This window comes from Sphaerodactylus townsendi, linkage group LG15 (assembly GCF_021028975.2).
Source record: "Sphaerodactylus townsendi isolate TG3544 linkage group LG15, MPM_Stown_v2.3, whole genome shotgun sequence".
Taxonomy (NCBI): Eukaryota; Metazoa; Chordata; class Lepidosauria; order Squamata; family Sphaerodactylidae; genus Sphaerodactylus; species Sphaerodactylus townsendi.
The window spans coordinates 4,256,547-4,274,778 of NC_059439.1; the positions used below are offsets into that span (position 1 = coordinate 4,256,547).

Genomic DNA, 18,232 nt, shown 5'->3' on the forward strand with positions numbered 1-18,232 from the left:
GAGTAATATCCTTATATCTGTGTTGTATGTCTACATAACATATAATAATATAATCTTTGGTAAAGGCCTTTTCTACACAAGTTTACAATGAATCTTGCTGTCAAGTATTACTTTTATTCACCTTTTAATTCTGGGAATTTTCCCTTCATTTTTTCTCCTTTGTTTTCCTGAACATAATTACTGCAATTGGTTTTTAAAAATCCAATCCCAAGACAGATTTTCTTGAGCATGTGCTTATGTTAAAACGGCCTTTATTTCTCCACCCCATCAAACACCTACTTCTTATACACACCCCTGTGTAGTCCCCTCACTCACCCTTCAGCCATTTTCTCTTCCCCCTCCTCCACTTTCAAAAGGATTTTTCAAAAAATTATGTTTATCATATTGCATTTACGATGTAATTCACTGATGTAACAACACAGATTGATTATATCAGCTTTGTCAATTTCAACTTGAATTAGCTATGTGATGTTCACTAGGAGCAAGTGAAATTGACAAGGGAAGTTGCTTTTGTAGAAGGAAATTGTTAAGGGACTGCTGCAGTAACAATTGTGTAATTTGGCTGGAAAATGTGGTTCTTTGGGGAGGAGACCTATATTGTTCTGTTCCTTCAGGTGTGGTAACAACAGGAGTAGATTTGCAAAATCCATTTTATTTATTGTGCTGTCCTTTGTTATTACCCATGTAGCTGCCCAACCTCTCCTTCAACCATTTTCTCCTCCCCCTCCTCCTCCATTTTCAAAAGGAATTTTAATTTTTTTCTCTTTATTGTATTGATCTAGCAATGTAACATTGAGCTAGAGATACAAACCATCATGGTCAATTGGATTAGTTTTGTCAGTTTCACATATAACTTGCAATGTTAACTTTCAGTAGAGATATAAACTAGCATGGTCAATTTCTTATTGAACTACCATTGTAACATTAGGACAGAGAGTGGTTTTGAAGCTGAGGGCAATTGCATCAGCGATAGAATGCTGAGATGCTGGGGCTATTGAAAAGAGTACTGTTAGTAACCTCTGTCTGTCATTGGTGACTTCTGCAATAATAATCATGTTACTGCAGGTCAAATTTGGCTGGAATATATGATTCTTGGGGGGTGGGGTGATGCTATGTGTTTCAGTTCCTTCGGGTAATGGCGCCTGCTCCAGGAGTTGTTGTTGTTTTTTGGCGGGGGGGGGGGGGGGAGAGTGAACTGGTTGCCATCAGTTCAGACCAATACATAATTTGATTGGTTTATTGGCAGTCATCTGATTTGGCTAGCTGGGCATCAACTAGTTACTCAGTGTTACCAATGATTCCTTCTTTGTCCTTTCTTTGTCTTTGTTGATGTACTGAGGACTTCTATTGTAACTTTTCAGCAAGGATTATTTCTAGTACTTAAGTTATATTTCTTTGTTTTTTTATTGTGTACCTGAAACACACCTTATGGTTTTGTGTTCACTGTGTGCCTTTTAATCTTATGTTTTACAACCATTCTTTTAAATAAAAAATATTAAAAAATTGTTTTGAGTTTTGAGTACTGGTTCAGGGCCCAGGGCTCAGCATTGCTGCTGCCTGATAACTGGGTCAGGTCTTTGATGAAAGTGTCCCATCCCCCCACCCCCAGTTGGGGTTTCTGGCTTCCTTGTCTTGCATTTCTTACTGTCACCAGGAGTTACTGGTTGTCCAGCTACACTATCCAGGCTTACTACAGGTCACAATAGCCTGACCTCAGTGAGGTGTGCAAAAGTTTTCAAGCATATAGTCTAAAACCAGATGAGCTGAAGGTGTGCAAAAGTTTTCAAGTATACAGTCTAAAGCCAGGTGAGCTGAAGGACAATTGTGTCTGGGACTAAAAACTTGGTCTGCTGACCTTTATGAGTTTTTTCCTCATGATGTCCTTCACATTCCTAAATATGAAGGGCATTATGATCTGCTAGAAAGAAACTAGGATGGGAAGAGGAAGATGCTACAAGTAGAGGGGAAACACTAGGCTTTCCACAGACATGCCTGTACTCACAGCAGGTGCGCTTAGGAGTCCAACTTCCTCTGGTGAGTCACGGCCTTTATGGACCATCCAAGAGCCCCCTCCCCCCCCCTGGCCCCATGCCAATGGGCTGGAATATATGAGAAATTGGGCAGTGAATGAGCAGGCATCAGGCCAAGTGACAGCTACCAAGGTTGAATGTGCCTCTGCTCTGATGCAGTCCTGATTGCATAGTTACCGTAACGTGGAAGGAGACAATGTTAATGGGAAATGGGTGGTGGCAGTACATATAGCTCATCAGGTGGCCTTAAACAATTTACACTCTCTGAGCCTACTCTAAGTCACAGGGTGGTTGGGTGAAAACGCACTTCTTGAGAAAGTCCAGAATACAAATGCAGTAGATAGCTATCTGAATTCCAATAGAAGCCACACCTGGACTCACACCTTTAGAGACTGGATTGTATGTAATTCAGGGCTTATACCACTTTTAGAAGAAGGCTGGTCCTAATTTTTGTATTAGAGGGGCTTCACAGAAACATTCATTCTCATAGGTTGATTCCACACTTGTTTTTTTTGTGGATTTAGTTACTTTAGAGAATCCAGTCAACATGGCTGTCAAGCCATTGCTGTCCTGAGTTTCTATATTGTCCATCTTCCTGCACCCCCATGTAGGTTTGTGTTAATATTTTTGGCTTCGAATGGAATTAAAGAGGAGATATGGTAATACCACTCACCTAATTTATAAAGGTCCACTTGGAACTCTTCGCAATCCTTTGCGGTTCTAACGACCCTACCTTTGGTATCATCCACAAACTTGGCCACCACGCTACCCACCCCTACTTCCAGGTCATTTATGAATATGTTAAAGAGCACTGGTCCCAAAACGGATCCTTGGAGGACACCACTCCCTACATCTCTCCATTGCGAGAATTTCCTATTTACTCCCACCCTTTGCTTCCTGTTCCTCAACCAGTTTTTAATCCATAGGAGGACTTCCACAGAGAAGACTCTGTTGTTCTGTGTAACTTTCTGCCACCACAGGCAAAGGAACATTGAGGATGGCCCCTCCAGGTGATCTCAGTGTTCAGGTCAGGTCATGCTAGAGAAGGCTAATTTGGAGGAAATCCATTTAGGGCTTTAAAGGTCAATGCCATCTTCTTAAATTAGAGACCAGGAACACACTGAGAGTCAAAAACACAACAACAGAAGTCTAATGTTCTCAAACCAACCTGCTTCAGTCAGAAATTTAGCATTTTGGGCTTATTTCCATTTCTAAGAACTTTTCAATGGTATCCCCAGATATGGTGCATTACAACACTAATGGGGAAGTTACTAGAATTCTTGTCTTTTTATTCCAGTTAAACTTTATCAGTAATTGACCTATTACAGCAGTAATATGCACTTGAGTAGTTGTGGTGGAGGGCTTGGTCCAGGCCCCAAGTCAAGAAAGACCTGGGATTTTGGACAAAGCTTTGGTGTCCCATTGGACTAAAGAAAGAGGGAGGGAGTCACCATCTGTCATTGACTTTTTTCATGTTCTCCTGTCCTCCTTAGCAAGATATCAGAGCCAAATGCCAGATGCAAAAATGTTGACTTTGCCCAAGGTGACAAAGAATCAAGCATTAGGCAGGTAAGTAAAGTTGTGGCATAAGACATTTATTGCATGATAAGAACTCTTACAACTTGAAAGTTTTGCGTTCTATTGCTTTAGTAGGAAACAGGCTGTCGTCTCCCTGGTCTTGAAAGTCAGTAGCATCTCAGATGGAGAGTATTCACTAAAGGTGTCAGCAGTGGTGGAGTCTGAACAATCAGAAATCTCATTGACAATTGTTTTGTTAAGCAATATCACATCCTGATTATCTATAAAAGGGTTTCAGTACTGGTGGAGGTTATAGAGGTCCTCCCTTCGACAGTCAGTCCTGAGACAAAGGAGATAAGTAGGCTACAGATTGTGATGAAGGAGTATCTAGAAATCCACATTTTCCCATTGGTGGGTAACTAGCTGGCTCAGCATCGTCCAGGTATTACCAAGAGTAACTAAATAGTAAAAAATAGTAGTTGGATTTTGTTACAGGCTCTGCACCTCCAGTTGCCCGCTATCTAGACTAGGAGTGTGCACCAAAATTTTGTTTGTGCAGCAAAAACAGTAAGGGCTAATGAGATCTCAATGAGAGCAAGTCTAGAGAATCTATTAGTATGGGTGTTTTAGTAAATTTGTATTTTATCTCTTTTTAACATTTTGTGAAATGCTCATTTTTTTCGTTTTAACTTTAATGTGTTATTGTTCTTACTGTACTTATTTTGTAATGACTTTTGGCTATGCACAGGTAAAATATGACTTGACTGTCATGAAACCACCCCCACCCACTCCAATATCCCCCCCAGATTCAGGTATATTAAACCTGAACATTTGCAGGATTTCTGAACAAAGTCGATCCCCATATCAGTTTTTTTCAACATTTTTGGAAGGAATTTTGTAAATGTTTGGTTCCATTGTACCCTGTGGGGAATCTCTGAAGAGCTCTTGTGGGGGGCGGGGGGGGAGCTTTTTAAAGGTAGAGGTGCCAAATCTGCAGGGTAGCTGCTGGCGATTCTCCTTATGGTAGGTCTTGGAACCTTAAGCCAATAAACAGACTCTGAAGTATTATTATTATTATTATTTATTTAATTTGTATACCGCCCGATCCCCGAAGGGCGGTATACAAATCAAAAGCGTTTATTGATGAGGCATACCAGCACCATACTTGGCAAAAGCCAGTTCTGACGAAGCTGGCATTTTCGGTCTGCTGTGTCCCCTGCAGAAAGCCCCCCTCCCGATTTCCCAAGAATTCCCAGATAGAGTATTTGGAACCAAGACAGTCCCAAGACAGTCCCAAGGTTGGCAGTAGTTGAGAAGCCACCTGGCTTCCTGCCCCAATGAGATGTAATTAGTTTCTCATGGGACAGAGCATGGGCGTAACGAGGCAAACTGTAGCCCTGGGCAAAACCTGAGTTGGATGCCGCCGCCGCCCCCCCCCCCCCCCATGGGTGGCCACTCCACCATGACCAAAAAATTTTTTTGCACCAGGACATTGGTGCCTGCAGGGGGTGCATTTTTAGACATATCAGCAATATTTCAGCGTATCATCAGGAGACTGTCCTTATGCTACCCCCCAAGTTTGGTGAGGTTTGGTTCAAGTTATGGACTCCCAATGGGAGCTAATAGGAGATGGGACTACAGTTTTGAGGGTCCATAACTTTGGCCCCCCTGAACCAAACTGGGGGGTATCATCAGGGCAGTCTCCTGATGAGACCCTGAAAGTTTTGAGACTGTGACTTTAGAAATGTGCCCCCTGCCCAGCCTGCAACCCCCATTGACAGCAATACAGAAAACTCAATGCAGAACAAAGATTCTTGGGCAAATTTCTGTGATGTTCCTGCAGGGGGCACATTTTTGGATGTATCAGCACCAAAATGTCAGGGCATCATGTGGAAACTATCCTGATGGGACCCCCCAAGTTTGGTGCAGTTTGGTTCAGGAGGCCCAAAGTTATGGACCCTCAAAGGGGGTGCCCCATCCCCCATTCTTTGCTAAGTAGATGGGGGCTACCCTTTTGAGGGTCCATAACTTTGGACCCCCTGAACCAAACTGCACCAAACCTGGGGGGTGCCATTATGACAGTCTCCAGATGATACCCTGAAATTTAGGTGCCGATACGTCCAAAAATGCACCCCCTGCAGGAACATCCCAGAAATTTGCCCAAGAATCTTTGTTCTGCATTGAGTTTTCTGTATTGCTGCCAATGGGGGTTGCAGGCTGTGCGGGGGGGGGACATTTCTGAAGGCACAGTCTCAAAATTTTCATGCTCTCATCAGGAAACTGCCCTAATGATACCTCCCAGGTTTGGGGCAGTTTGGTTCAGGGGGGCCAAAGTTATGGACCCTCAAAACGGTAGCCCCCATCTCCTATTAACTCCCATTGGAAACAATGGGGGATGGGGCTCCCCTTTGGGAGTCCATAACTTTAGACTTCCTGAACCAAACTCAAAACTTTGGGGGTAGCATAAGGACAGTCTCCTGATGATACGCTGAAATTTTGGTGCTGCTAGCTTAAAAACTGCACCCTCTGCAGGCCAAAAATGGAAAATCATTAAAAATACCCAAAAACGAACCCTGCATTTTGATGCCCCCCACAAGGTGGTGCCCTGGGCAGCTGCCCACCTTGCCCAATGGGCATTACGCCCCTGGGACAGAGGTGCCAAAGGAAATCTAGTTTACTACAAAGCATGTGAAAGTCATAAAGCAAACATCAAGGCAGGAATGCATAGATGGCAGTGGCAACATATAGCAGGCTACGTAGGATTAGGAATGCACTTTAATCACCCAGATAGCATACCCCTGACACCTTACAAGAATATCCAAGTTTAGCAATGTCTGGGTTAGGGGGTCCAATTTTATTGGCCACCATTTTTATCGCCATTTTAGTTTGAAAGTAGAGAAGCAGTTTTCCCTAAAGAAAACTTTCGACCCTCTTGTTTCCCCAGTTTCTCAACCAGCTTAACCAATTGTCACCAATATAATAGTATTACTGGAAGCAACAATCTTTCCTTAAGTAGAGATAAATCCTGGAAACATATAAAAGGCTTTGATGCAGCTAGCAAAAAAGTCTGACTTAAGACAGAGGCTCATAGGTCAAGAATTGCAGATGGAATATGAGTACATAGGCAAAGCAATAGAAACCTAAATCTACATACAACACGGATGAGTCTTCCAGCCCCTTCCCATTGTAATGAAACCACCCTGAGCGGGGGAGGGATCAACAAGCATCAATCAATTAGCATGACTGAATGTTCTTTTTTTTTCCCTGATAGAGTTCACTCCTCAGTGTTTTCCACTGACAAGACCAGATTTGGAGCAGTAAAAATCTTGACTAATTCAGAACTTGAAGGTAACTTTCCCTTCTGGGTGAACCATGAAACTGTCTGAACTTCTTATTGCCATGCAAGCTGCGTGCTGAAATATCTGCAGATTCTTCTATCCCATAGTACCATTTATCTTAATACATACTTAGTTCAAACGTCTGACGATGAACCCTTAGCCAACAGGGACCAAAGCCCTGTGCATCCAGCATGCTCATTAGCCATTGTCCAACAGGCAGGACAGCCCCCCCTCACATTCTGCCCCCCCCTCACAAGTCTGGCCAAGGAAGATTGGGGGGCTGCCCTGCTTGTTGGACTCAGTGCGCACCCTTCTGCCCCCACCTTCCTTGCCCAGGCTTGCGAGTGAAGCTGGCATTTTCAAGCCCCTCCCCCTTCCTTGCCCAGGACCGCAAGTCTGGGCAAAGAAGGGGGCCTGCCTTGTCTTCTGCCCCCACCTCCCTCCCCCACACTATGCCCCCAAGGGCATAGTAGGGGACCTAGATGATTAATAGGGGGCAAGGTCACCTGGGGGAATGTGTCTGGGTGAGGGGAAGGGCCATCCCAGTGCTTACGGGCAGGGGGCATTATGGTGCTAGGGTTCAGAGGAGAATGGTTTGCAGAAGAGGCCCTGGATGTCTTCAGGCCATTGCTCCTTCTGCTCTGCTCCCCATCCAGGGAGGTCAGTCGTCCTGCCCACTGGCCTGGTGGTGTTGCTTTTGAATGCCAGGTCGGCCCTGAATAAGACAGCCCTCATCCAGGATTTGATTCTGGTTGAGGGGGCTGACCTGACTTGTGTAACCAAGACTTGGGTGGGCGAGCTGGGGGGTCATTAGAACTGACCCAGCTTTGCCCCCAGGCTATCAAGCGCAGCACCAGCCCAGACTAGGGGAGCGGGGTGGACGCGTAGCTATAGTCCACAAGGAGTCATCTACATTCACCAGGCACCCCTCTCATCTTGTGCCCGGAGTTGAGAGTTTGTATCTGGTGTTTGACCAGTGAGATAAGTTGGGATTGTTGCTGGTGTACCGCTCACCCCGCTGCCCAGCAGCCTCCTTGCCTGAGGTGGCAGAGGCAGTCTCAGAGGTGGTGATGGACCAGCTCAAGACCTCATGATTAGTATGGCAACCATGGGGTTTGTGTCTGGACCAACCCATATAGCAGGGCATACTCTCAATCTAGTGTTTGCAACAGCGGGAGTCACTGTCCTCTCAAAAGTACTCACATAATTCCTTGCTAGGGTGGAGGACAGTTAAATCAGTCCCTTGATGCTGTTCAGAAAAAGTTAGCCAGTCATTAAGTTCAGTTGACAGCCATACAGCATGATTGACATTGATTGGCAGGGGACCAACATGGAAACCTATGTTAAGAGGTATGCAAGAGATGGTCCTGTCAGCTTTCCCTTTAATAACAGTTTGATCTGCAGCAATTATCAAGAGTTGTCATGTAGTTCTATGATTCTGGGAAGATGCCTTGATTCAGAAGCCTTAGAAGTCACCTCCTTGCTATTCTCCACTGTTTACAGCCGGGTTGGGTGAGTTCTCACCTCCACTTAGCCTGTATGAAGAATTAAGGGACCCTAATATGGTAAGGGGCAGGACTGTCTAGATCCCCTCCCTGACAACATCAAGATCAGTGGATTCTAATGACCTGGGAAGTCTCCAAAGGCAGTCTCCTGTCTTCCATCTCTCTGTTCTTTGTTAGTGTCAAGCCCCAGATCTGTTACTCAAATCAGACTCTGCAACTTGATGGTTTAGAAGTCTTGGTTGGCAGACATCAGTTGGCCAGAGGGAAAAAGCCAATTCTAGCTGTATAACTAAGCACCCCCAATATATCCACCCCTGTTCTCCTCCCCGCCCCCTTCGCCCATGCTCTATCCCATACTACAGAAAGCACAGGGGAAAAGAATGCAAATAGCTCAAGGTCAAGAGACTGAGATAATGGCACCTGGCCCTAGGTGCCTCTGTGTAGCTGTCTAGGCGAAGTGAAAGTAATTATCCATCAGCCACCCAATGCCAGGCTCCCACCTGACATTTAGTGTTCTTTTTTCTACCCTATAACCAGTTTGGATGTTAAATCTAGAAAAGAGAAGCTTAGCCAATTTTTATTTATATCCCTCCAAGAAAGCTTACTCGCTCCAAAATGAGGAGTTAAAGTGAAACCTGCCGGCAAGAGGCTGCAGTCTCTTCTCCAAAGCATGTCAGTGCAGCTGATTAAATCTTAAGGGTTGTCATGCAATTCTGTGAATGGTGGCCAATGGTAGTTCTTCTTCTGTCTGGGAATGCTTTTCTTCCATCCCTTTTATCTGTAATTACAATTATTTGTTCACTCCGTTTTCATGGAAAATCCAAGTTGACAACCTATTTTTCCATCGTCTTTGGGTCTGATTTATGGTGATTTCTTTCAGAGCTGAGGAACAATCGCAGGAAGGAGAACCAACAGTGCCCAACTGTAATTTAATTGCAGCTTCTTGTGAAATCTAAATGTAATTATTACTGTATGGCTTTCTTGAATTCCAATCTGTTTCAACAAAAAGTTTTTCGGAGCAACTCTCTTTATCTTCCTTCCTTTCCTTCTTCCAGTTGCTGTCTCTTTGGACTAATCTATGGAACTGGCTCGTTGTGAAGATAAAAATCCTGAGATCTTTGGAGTAATGGGATATATGAATGGAAGTCATAAAATATACTTTTGACGGTCACTTCCTCTTCCCCTGCTTTGTATCCTTGCACAGCATTCCGCAAAGCTTATGATGCCTTCTGCAAGGATCATGATGGCAAGATTGATCTTCCAGCTCTGGAGACCACCGCTAACAACTTGGGGATTAGCTTAACAGAGGAAGAAGCTTTTGAGGAGCTTGTGTTTGCTGACACAGATGGTGAGCACCCTCTTCTCAGTGGGCAGCCCCATCCACAATCAGGGGGCCCAGCCATTGTGCTGCCACCACCCCTGACTGCCGCCCACAAAGAGGCTTCACAGCAGCACAGGTAGACTATGGACCCCAATGGACTTCGCCGTCCAAAGCATGGCCTGCTGGCATATCACCAGCAAAAGTCAGGAGGGAGCCAACTAAGGCTGGCTCCTCGCCTGGCCATGCCCCTGGTCTGTTACTATGCCACTGCTGGTGGCAGGGGCCCTAGGCTGCTGGCACAGTGTCCAACATCATGTTCCAGTGCTGCACACTGGCAGGATCATGTCTCCACTGGGGTTAAGTGCCCTGGGGAGGGCAAGTCTACCAGTGCAGCAGCATGTTGCTCCCAGAAATTGATCCCCCCCCCCTTTGGATGGGGCTCCTAATTGGCAGAGACCCACCCGCCCCCCCCCCCCGCAAGACATCTGTCCCAAATAGTGGCTCAACTCAGTTCAGATACAATGATTCAATTTATCTATGGCTGGTTTACAAAACCAGGAATTAGTGAACCAGAAGTGGTAACACTGCAATATTCTGGCATGCATAGAACTGATGCCAAAGTGTGCCGGTGAATCAACTTGGTTCTCAGTAGTGCGGAGTTTTCTAACAAATTTGGAAGAAAGCTTGATTGGGGTGCCTCATTGATTTTTTTTCCTTTTCCTTTTCATTGGGGAGGGGTTTCCTTGTAGGAGACGGAAAGGTGAATTTCACCGATTTTCTTAACATCGTTACAGACAGCAAGCGCTTTATTCAAGCTGTAGGTAAGAATGATACATGTGATGTTACTGATCACTTGTTTAGTTTGAGGATTCTGTACTTACAAGATCTTAAGTTTCCTGTGCAAAATTCCTACAGTTGTAGAATGGCTACAGTAATAAAAGGCTAAGTATTGGAAGACATGGGAACAACTCCAGGGGTTACTGCATAGATTTTCACAAGTCTTTTACATGTGCTCTAATTTTATGGCTGTGCATCCTGAAAAAAAGCCAAAACAGCTTCTTTTTGGGGGGAGGAGAGGGTTGGCTGGAAAAATAGCAGTTTTAAGGGAGCTAAAAAGCAGATTCCCCCAAAATGCCAAATTTTCCCAGCAGTTCTCAGGCCAATGTGACCCAGCTGCCACTGAACAACAACAACAAAATTAGGGACACAACAGAGCTTCAATGCTCTAACAGCAATTCCTGGCTCCAAAGACATTCAATTGGCTTCGACTGGGCCAGGGCCTTTTCAACTATGGCCCCAGCCTGGTAGAACACGGCTGACACCACGGCCCTGCAGGACCTTCGTCAGTTCCACCGGGCCTTCAGTCAAGGCCACTCATGAGTCTAGCTAATCTACCTGTGAAGCTGGTCTCCCAAACTTTGCACATGTCCAACTGCACACACCCTCTCCCTCCCCTCCAAAAAATCAGTACATTTATATTGAGAGGAGTAGAATGAATTTCTACACTTAGATTGTACTGAATGGAGCACCATCATTTTAATGGTAAATTCAATGGTTTTAGTATTAAATATTAAATTATTTTATTACTGTCATGTTTTAACATTACTGTAAGCCTCCCTGAGCCCAGCCTTGTAGTATAATAAAGCAAACAGCTGAATATCAAGCTGATCCTGGCATTCAGTCCTGCCCTGCTGCCTCCAAAACTCGCTTGGGCTTCAGAAGCAGCAAGGGAGAAAGCAGCATTCAGCTCTGCAACTCAGAGTTTTTTAGATTTGGCTTTAAAAAGCCAAAAAAATTCAGAAAAGCCAGAAAACAAAACAAAACCCTAGCATGGGAGTTTTGCTTTTTCAGCTTTTCCAAAAATGTCCATGTCTAACCCAAAAGTCGAACCCACTACTTTCTCCTTTCCTATTAGCAGCAAAAAGGATCAATTTTTCTGGTCCTTCATGGAGTCAAGAACCTCATCTTTGACTTCTTCCAGTTTTTCAGTCTAATTCAGGCCTGCATTGAGACATCATTACAGATGGTAGGGATACTGTGAACCACCGAAAAGACAAAACAGTGAGTTCTAGATCAAATCAAGCTAAAATGACCAAACTTAGCTTATCATACTTTGGTCACATCGTGAAAAGAGTCCCTGGAAAAGACAATAAGGCTAGGAAAAGTTGAAGGCAGCAAGAAAACAGAAAGACCCAAAAGGAGGTGAATTGACTTAATAAACAAAGCCACAAAGTTTGCAAGACCTGAGCAAAGCTATTGGAAGACATTGATTCATGGGGTCACTGTGAGTTGGAAGAGACTTGACAACACTTAAGACACACACAGGCCTTGTTTGCTTCTCTCTTTCCTCTTGATCCTTTGCCAAGATGTTTGAATGCAGGCACTTTTGAAAACTGGATTTTATTTTGCCCCCAAAACCATGATTCTAAAGCACTGTTAAATTCCAGTTTAGGGACCGGGATTGCTGCCTACAGAAGAAGCAGAAGAAGGAGGAGGAGGAGGAGGAGGAGGAGGAGTTTGGATTTATATCCCCCCTTTCTCTCCTGTAGGAGACTCAAAGGGGCGTACAATCTCCTTGCCCTTCCCCGCTCACAACAAACACCCTGTGAGGTGGGTGGGGCTGAGAGCGCTCCAAAAAGCTGTGACTAGCCCAAGGTCACCCAGCTGGCATGTGTGGGAGTGCACAGGCTAATCTGAATTCCCCAGATAAGCCTCCACAACTCAAGCAGCAGAGCTGGGAATCAAACCCGGTTCCTCCAGATCAGAGTGCACCTGCTCTTAGCCACTGCTCTTAGCATCTACGCCACTGCTGCCATCAAACTTGAATGCTTTCAATTAAGCTCCTTCACAAGACAGGAAGGAAGGACAGGAAGGAAGGAAGGAAGGAAGGAAGAAGGAAGGAAGGAAGGAAGGAAGGAAGGAAGGAAGGAAGGAAGGAAGGAAGGAAGGAAGGAAGGAAGGAAGGAAGGAAGGAAGGAAGGAAGGAAGGAAGGAAGGAAGGAAGGAAGGAAGGAAGGAAGGAAGGAAGGAAGGAAGGAAGGAGAACCAACAGTGCCCAACTGTAATTTAATTGCAGCTTCTTGTGAAATCTAAATGTAATTATTACTGTATGGCTTTCTTGAATTCCAATCTGTTTCAACAAAAATATTATTCAGGGTTCATTATAAGCTATGGGGAGGTTGTACTTACAGAAGTTCCCCATAAGGAGGTGTGGGGAGATGTTAGAGGTAAAACATTTTCTTCGAATGAGGGACCTTATTCCCCGGCCTCATACTATAGATTCTGCATCTGTTCTTTCTCTCAGCACCTAAGAAAGACCGCTTGGAGACTGTTGATGCCCATGGGATCTTGTTCTTTGAGCTCTTGTCAAAGCTGGTGGAAACATCCGTTTTGCCAAAGAAAACCACCATGGCTATTGTCAGGTGAGAAGCAGACATATACTGAGAGGCATGATAAACTCTCCAGCATGCTTCTGCAGCAAAGTCTATTGAAATAAAAAGAATTTGGATTTGTACCCCGCCTTTCTCTCCCCTCCCTTCCTCTCCCCACAACCTTGTGAGATAGATGGGTCTGAGAGAGTTCTGAGAGCACTATGACTAACCCAAGGTCACCCAGCAGGGAATGTAGGAGTGGGGAAACAAATCTGGTTCACCAGATAAGAGTCTTCCACTCATGTGGAGGAGTGGAGAATCAAACCCGGTTCTCCAGATTAGAGTCCACCTGCTCTTAACCACTATACCTCATTGGTTTGCAGATGCTAATCTGCCAAGCTTGAGTAAAGGGAGGGGACCCTTTCCGTCTCTTGGCAGCTTACTCAAGCTGTGCAGGTGCAGCAAGGCCCCACACCGGGAGCTGATGAGGCCACTATTGAGCCCAGTGCAACTTCTGGGCTCAGAACCCAGCAGCATCCTGTTCAGGGAACATGTTTTTATTGGGGGGAGGGACTCAAAAACTCTTTTTAATAATTTATTAGCTTGTAGATTTTTCTGAACAAACACCTGTTTTGAGTGTGGCCCCCATCAGCAGATGTAAGTATCCGTCATGAGGGGGCACAGTTAGGAATTAGATTTATTATATATATAGCGTGACTGACCTTGATGTTATGGTCATTTCACACATGCTGCTGAAGCAGACTGAAATTTGCCACTGAGTCTCCCAGAGCTTGGTGTTCCAGCCCTTGTGACCCATCAGTGAGAGTTGCAGCCTGCTTTGGAGTCCTGGCCCACGGTTTGACAAGTACCAAGGTTTCCAACCTCCAGGTAGTGATTGAAGATTTCCCCGAGATCAGTTCATCTGGAGAAAATGGCCACTTTGGAAGGTTGATTCTGTGGCAATATACCCCACTGAGGTCCCTCTCCTCCTCAAACCCCACTCCTCTCAGACTCCACCCCCAAAACCTCCATGAATTTCTGCAACTTTATTTTCCCCCAAACAATTATATTTCTTTGTGCTTCTTTGTCCATATTGTTGGTTGTTATGCCTTTAAACTTTGTTTTCGTTCAGGTTTTTTTTAAGTGCCATGTCTTAGCCATCCTTGCCATCATGACTGGTCATGTTTGGCTTTTGTCTAGTTATTATCGGCAGAAGTTCCTGGAGTCCACTAGCAAGAAAGCCTGGAATCTCGATGAGAAAAAGCACCGCCAGGGCCGGAAAAGAAGTCCTGAGAAAAAAATGCACTCCAGCTCTTTGGCTGCCTTCGCTGGTGCTGGCCGTATTGTTGTCATGAAAGACAAAGAGCTAGAGGCCTTTGTGAGAAACCTCCAAGGTAAGAATGGCGTGGTTGAGGACAGTGGTGTTTGAGAGCAAAGCTGCGTGTCATGCATGCGTGTGCTAAGTGCGAGTGAGTAACTTCTGAGCTACAATGGTGCTATGATACACAGATGACCACCTATAACCGTGGTGGCCAATTGGCCATGCTGGAAGGGGCTGATGGGAATTGTAGTCCATAACATCTGGAGTGCCAAAGGTTCGCCACCACTGACCTATAGTTAACAGCCTTGCTCAGGTCTTGCAAACTGAGGGCTGTGGCTTCCTTGATTGAGTCAATTCATGCCATCTTGGGTCTCCCTTTTTTTCCTGCTGCCTTCGACTTTTCCCAGTGTCTTTTCCAGTGACTCTTTGCCTTTTCATAATGTGACCAAAATGCGATAACTTCAGTTTAGTCACATTAGCTTCTAGGGAGAGTTTAGGATTTGATTTACAACCCATTTATTTGTCTTATTGGTGAATCTACTTTCTTCCTGCCAGCTTTCTTCATTGACCAACGTTCACATCTATAAATAGTAATGGGGAATACTTCAGTATGAATTATCTTTATCTTGGTCCCTAGCAACATTCCTTTCGCTTGACACTCTTTTCCAGCTCCTTCATGGGTGCCCTTCCTAGTCCCAATCTCTTGATTTCTCGGTTGCAGTCTTCCTTTTGGTTGATGCTAGAGTCAGGGAATAGATTTCATCATATCAAGACCCCAGTTCTATGCAAAAGTTGGGATACTATCTTAACATTGAAAACCTGAATACCACCTGGTATGTAATTGCCAACTCATGTTAAAAGAACAAAACCAAATAACTGTATTACTGGGAAATCTAGCTTTTCCCATAGCACTAAACAAAAGGGCCGTCCAACTCACATTTTGTTGAAAAATGACCCCAGGATTTAGCAAACACCATTTTTTATTTTTGCATATTTATGACTAGTCTTTCGTTTATGTGGTATTCCACACATTCTAATAGTTTATGTACATCAAGGTGAGCACATAATAATAGAATAACACATTCTGCACACAGAGGAATTTGCATTGCTGGAAGATTTCTTGGGCTAGGAGAAGGGTTCGGTTGTGGCTGAACAGAGCAGTGAGATGAAAGCAGATGACAACTATTTTTGAGCCTTCTGTTTTTTAGGAATGGAATGGGGATGGAAATCATGCTCTTGTTGCCCAAGAACCATACACCAGCTTTCCCTTTCTGCTCTTAAGAATGGGTACAGTGAAAGACAACACCCCTTCCTTTTGTGCAACATTTTATACCTATCGTACAGAGCTGTTTTGGAGGTAAAACACAAAGAATTCTACAAAAACTGCAGGCAGGAGCTTGGGATTGAGGAATGCAGTGGAATATAATATCTGGCCCAACCAAAAAAATGTGTTTATTTATATACCAATTTTCTCCTCAGCAGAGATTCAAAAGTGGCTGACAACACAAAAGAGAACATACAGTAGCAATTAAGAAGGGAAAGGGAGAAGGAGGCATCTGAACACAGAGCAGGTCTTCCTCTGTCTCCTGACTGATCTTCCTGCCAGCTGGAGACCATTGGCTCATGCCTTTGGGCACACCCAGGCCTTAAATACCAGTGCAGGAGGAGGAAAAGAATATCAGTGAGACAATGAGTAGCCACTGCTTGCAGGCAGACTCCTCCATTTCTTCTCCAGCCAGCCCTTTTTCCCATTGGCTAGTGCCATGTCTGAGTTCCCCCCCCCCCACACACACACACAGAGCTGATCTTGCCTGTGCTTCTTTTTGCCCTGCTATGACCCCAATTGTAACAGGTTTGGCAGCTGAGCTATAGCACTGATAACGGGGTCCTCGGCTGGAATCCTCTCAAAATCCAATGTGGTTTTTTTCATCTTCCCTTTTGCCAGAGACCACTCTTCCTTCCGACAGCCCCTATGCTCAGGTGCCCGTCTTCCCCTTGATCCCCAACCAGGACTGTGTAATGGCAGGAAAACCAAGCAAGGATATCCAGAAACTGGAGGCTCAAAGAAGATCAGAGCCTGTCTCGTCTTTTGAGGACCATTTCTTCCACAAAAGAAGGCAGCTACCAGTGGTGAGAGAAGGCTCGGTTTGGTTTTTAGTCCCAGGAATAATAATGTTGGGATAATGATGTCTGTAAATATTTGCCATCAAATCACAGATGACTTATGGTGAACCTAGAGGGGTTTTCAAGGCTAGAGGTGTTCAAAGATGGCTTTCCATTGCCTGCCTCCAAATCACAACCCTGGCATTCCTTGGAGGTTGTCCATCCAAATCTTAACGAGGGACAAGTTTCTGTTAAGCTCCTCAGATCTCATGAGATCTGGCTCATCTGGGGCTATCCAGGTCTGGGCTAGATAATAAAGTGCCCCAGCCTATAGTTTGGGACTGTAGAACTTAAATTTTCTAAGCAACCTTTGACCTTGCAAATATTGTGTAAGGGTGGCAGTCTATGCTCCCTTCATCCCTTCACACCGCTGCTGATCCCTACTCGCCCCAAACCTCCTGAAGCATCCCACCCCAGTTTTGGGAAACAGAGGGATAGCCAAGGGGGATGGGAGGCAGGGTAGGGTAGTCTGTGGCCGGCAAGTTGGAGTCATACACCAGCAAGCAAACCTGACCTGGTTCCTTTTACAGAGCCAGTGTGGTGTGGAGGTTAAGGTCTCAGACTAGGATCTGGGAAACCTAAGTTCAAATCCCCACTCTGCCGTGGAAGTTTGCTGGGTGACCTTGGGCTAGTCTATGTACTCTCACTCAGCCTCAATCTTGGCAAGTATTTGGATGGGAACCCTCCAAGGAATACCAGGGACATGACCCAAAGGCAGGCAATGGCAAACCATTTCCAAAGGCCTCTTGCCTTGCCGCAAGTTGACAACCAACAAAAAAACCCATCATACTGGCCTGCTGGAGCATGGAAGCTCCTTTGGCTGATGTGGTTGATCTTTTAACCTGGAGCTCTGCTTCTGTCTGGAGCCAGGTGGCTGAATTCCTACTCGGGATGCTTTAGGTCCTGGGTTCCAGATGCATTGCATGTTTAAATCCTGACATCTTAATGATGCTAAACATCACTCTGCATTTCAAAGAGATTCTAGAAGGTAGACCTGAGTCATGCACTGAGCTCAAGTCTTCCTTGTGCTTCTCGTTTTCATGCAGCTGTTTTCTTCCTCTTCTTCTAGCCCTTGAAGCTGCAAGAAGAGTTTATCTGTAGCAATTTCAGTGCTCTCCAGACAAGCAGTGACTCAGTTCTGCCATGCAGTCAGCTCCTCCTGGCTTTTGAGGCTACAAAGGTAGCCTGAATCAACTGATTTCTGATAGCCTTTGTGCCTAAAATTGCTACGTGCCAAAATTTCACCAGATGAGCCAAGTACATCCCAGATCTGCAGGGATATACCAGCTCTGAGTTCTTGTGCTTTGACCAATTTCTGTGCGGGCAAACTGCATGAGAAAAGCTACTCTTGTGGTGCCATTTGTTATTGCCTCCTCCATCTTCCTGGACTTGATAGTTAAACACGTGGTTTCTGTTTTTGTCTCAATTACGATGCAGAGCAAACCCTCCAAGACCACCAGGCCCACCCTCACCCTCCCTACGGAACTAACATCCAGGGGTCGCAGTTTGACTATGAACAACATTGATGAAATTCGCAGAGAAGTAAGCAGTTAGAAGGACTCTCATCATTCATTGCTTCTGCAGGTCTCTGTGTGTATTTGGCATTCTGTGTCTGGATGCAATGCCGCCTTCTCGCAGGGCCCTAGAGTTATGTTGAAGGACTCA

General features: G+C 45.0%; 1 protein-coding gene across 1 annotated transcript in view; it reads left to right on the plus strand.

Moving 5' to 3' along the window:
* The window catches only part of EFCAB3 (EF-hand calcium binding domain 3), a 50,526-nt gene that overhangs the window by 28,349 nt on the left and 3,945 nt on the right, over positions 1-18,232 (plus strand). The window contains exons 21-28 of the mRNA XM_048517815.1: positions 3,524-3,599; positions 6,820-6,896; positions 9,596-9,739; positions 10,462-10,533; positions 13,017-13,134; positions 14,284-14,477; positions 16,350-16,534; positions 18,005-18,109. Of these exons, the coding sequence (XP_048373772.1) occupies positions 3,524-3,599; positions 6,820-6,896; positions 9,596-9,739; positions 10,462-10,533; positions 13,017-13,134; positions 14,284-14,477; positions 16,350-16,534; positions 18,005-18,109 (971 nt within the window). The remainder of the gene's footprint in view (positions 1-3,523; positions 3,600-6,819; positions 6,897-9,595; positions 9,740-10,461; positions 10,534-13,016; positions 13,135-14,283; positions 14,478-16,349; positions 16,535-18,004; positions 18,110-18,232) is intronic.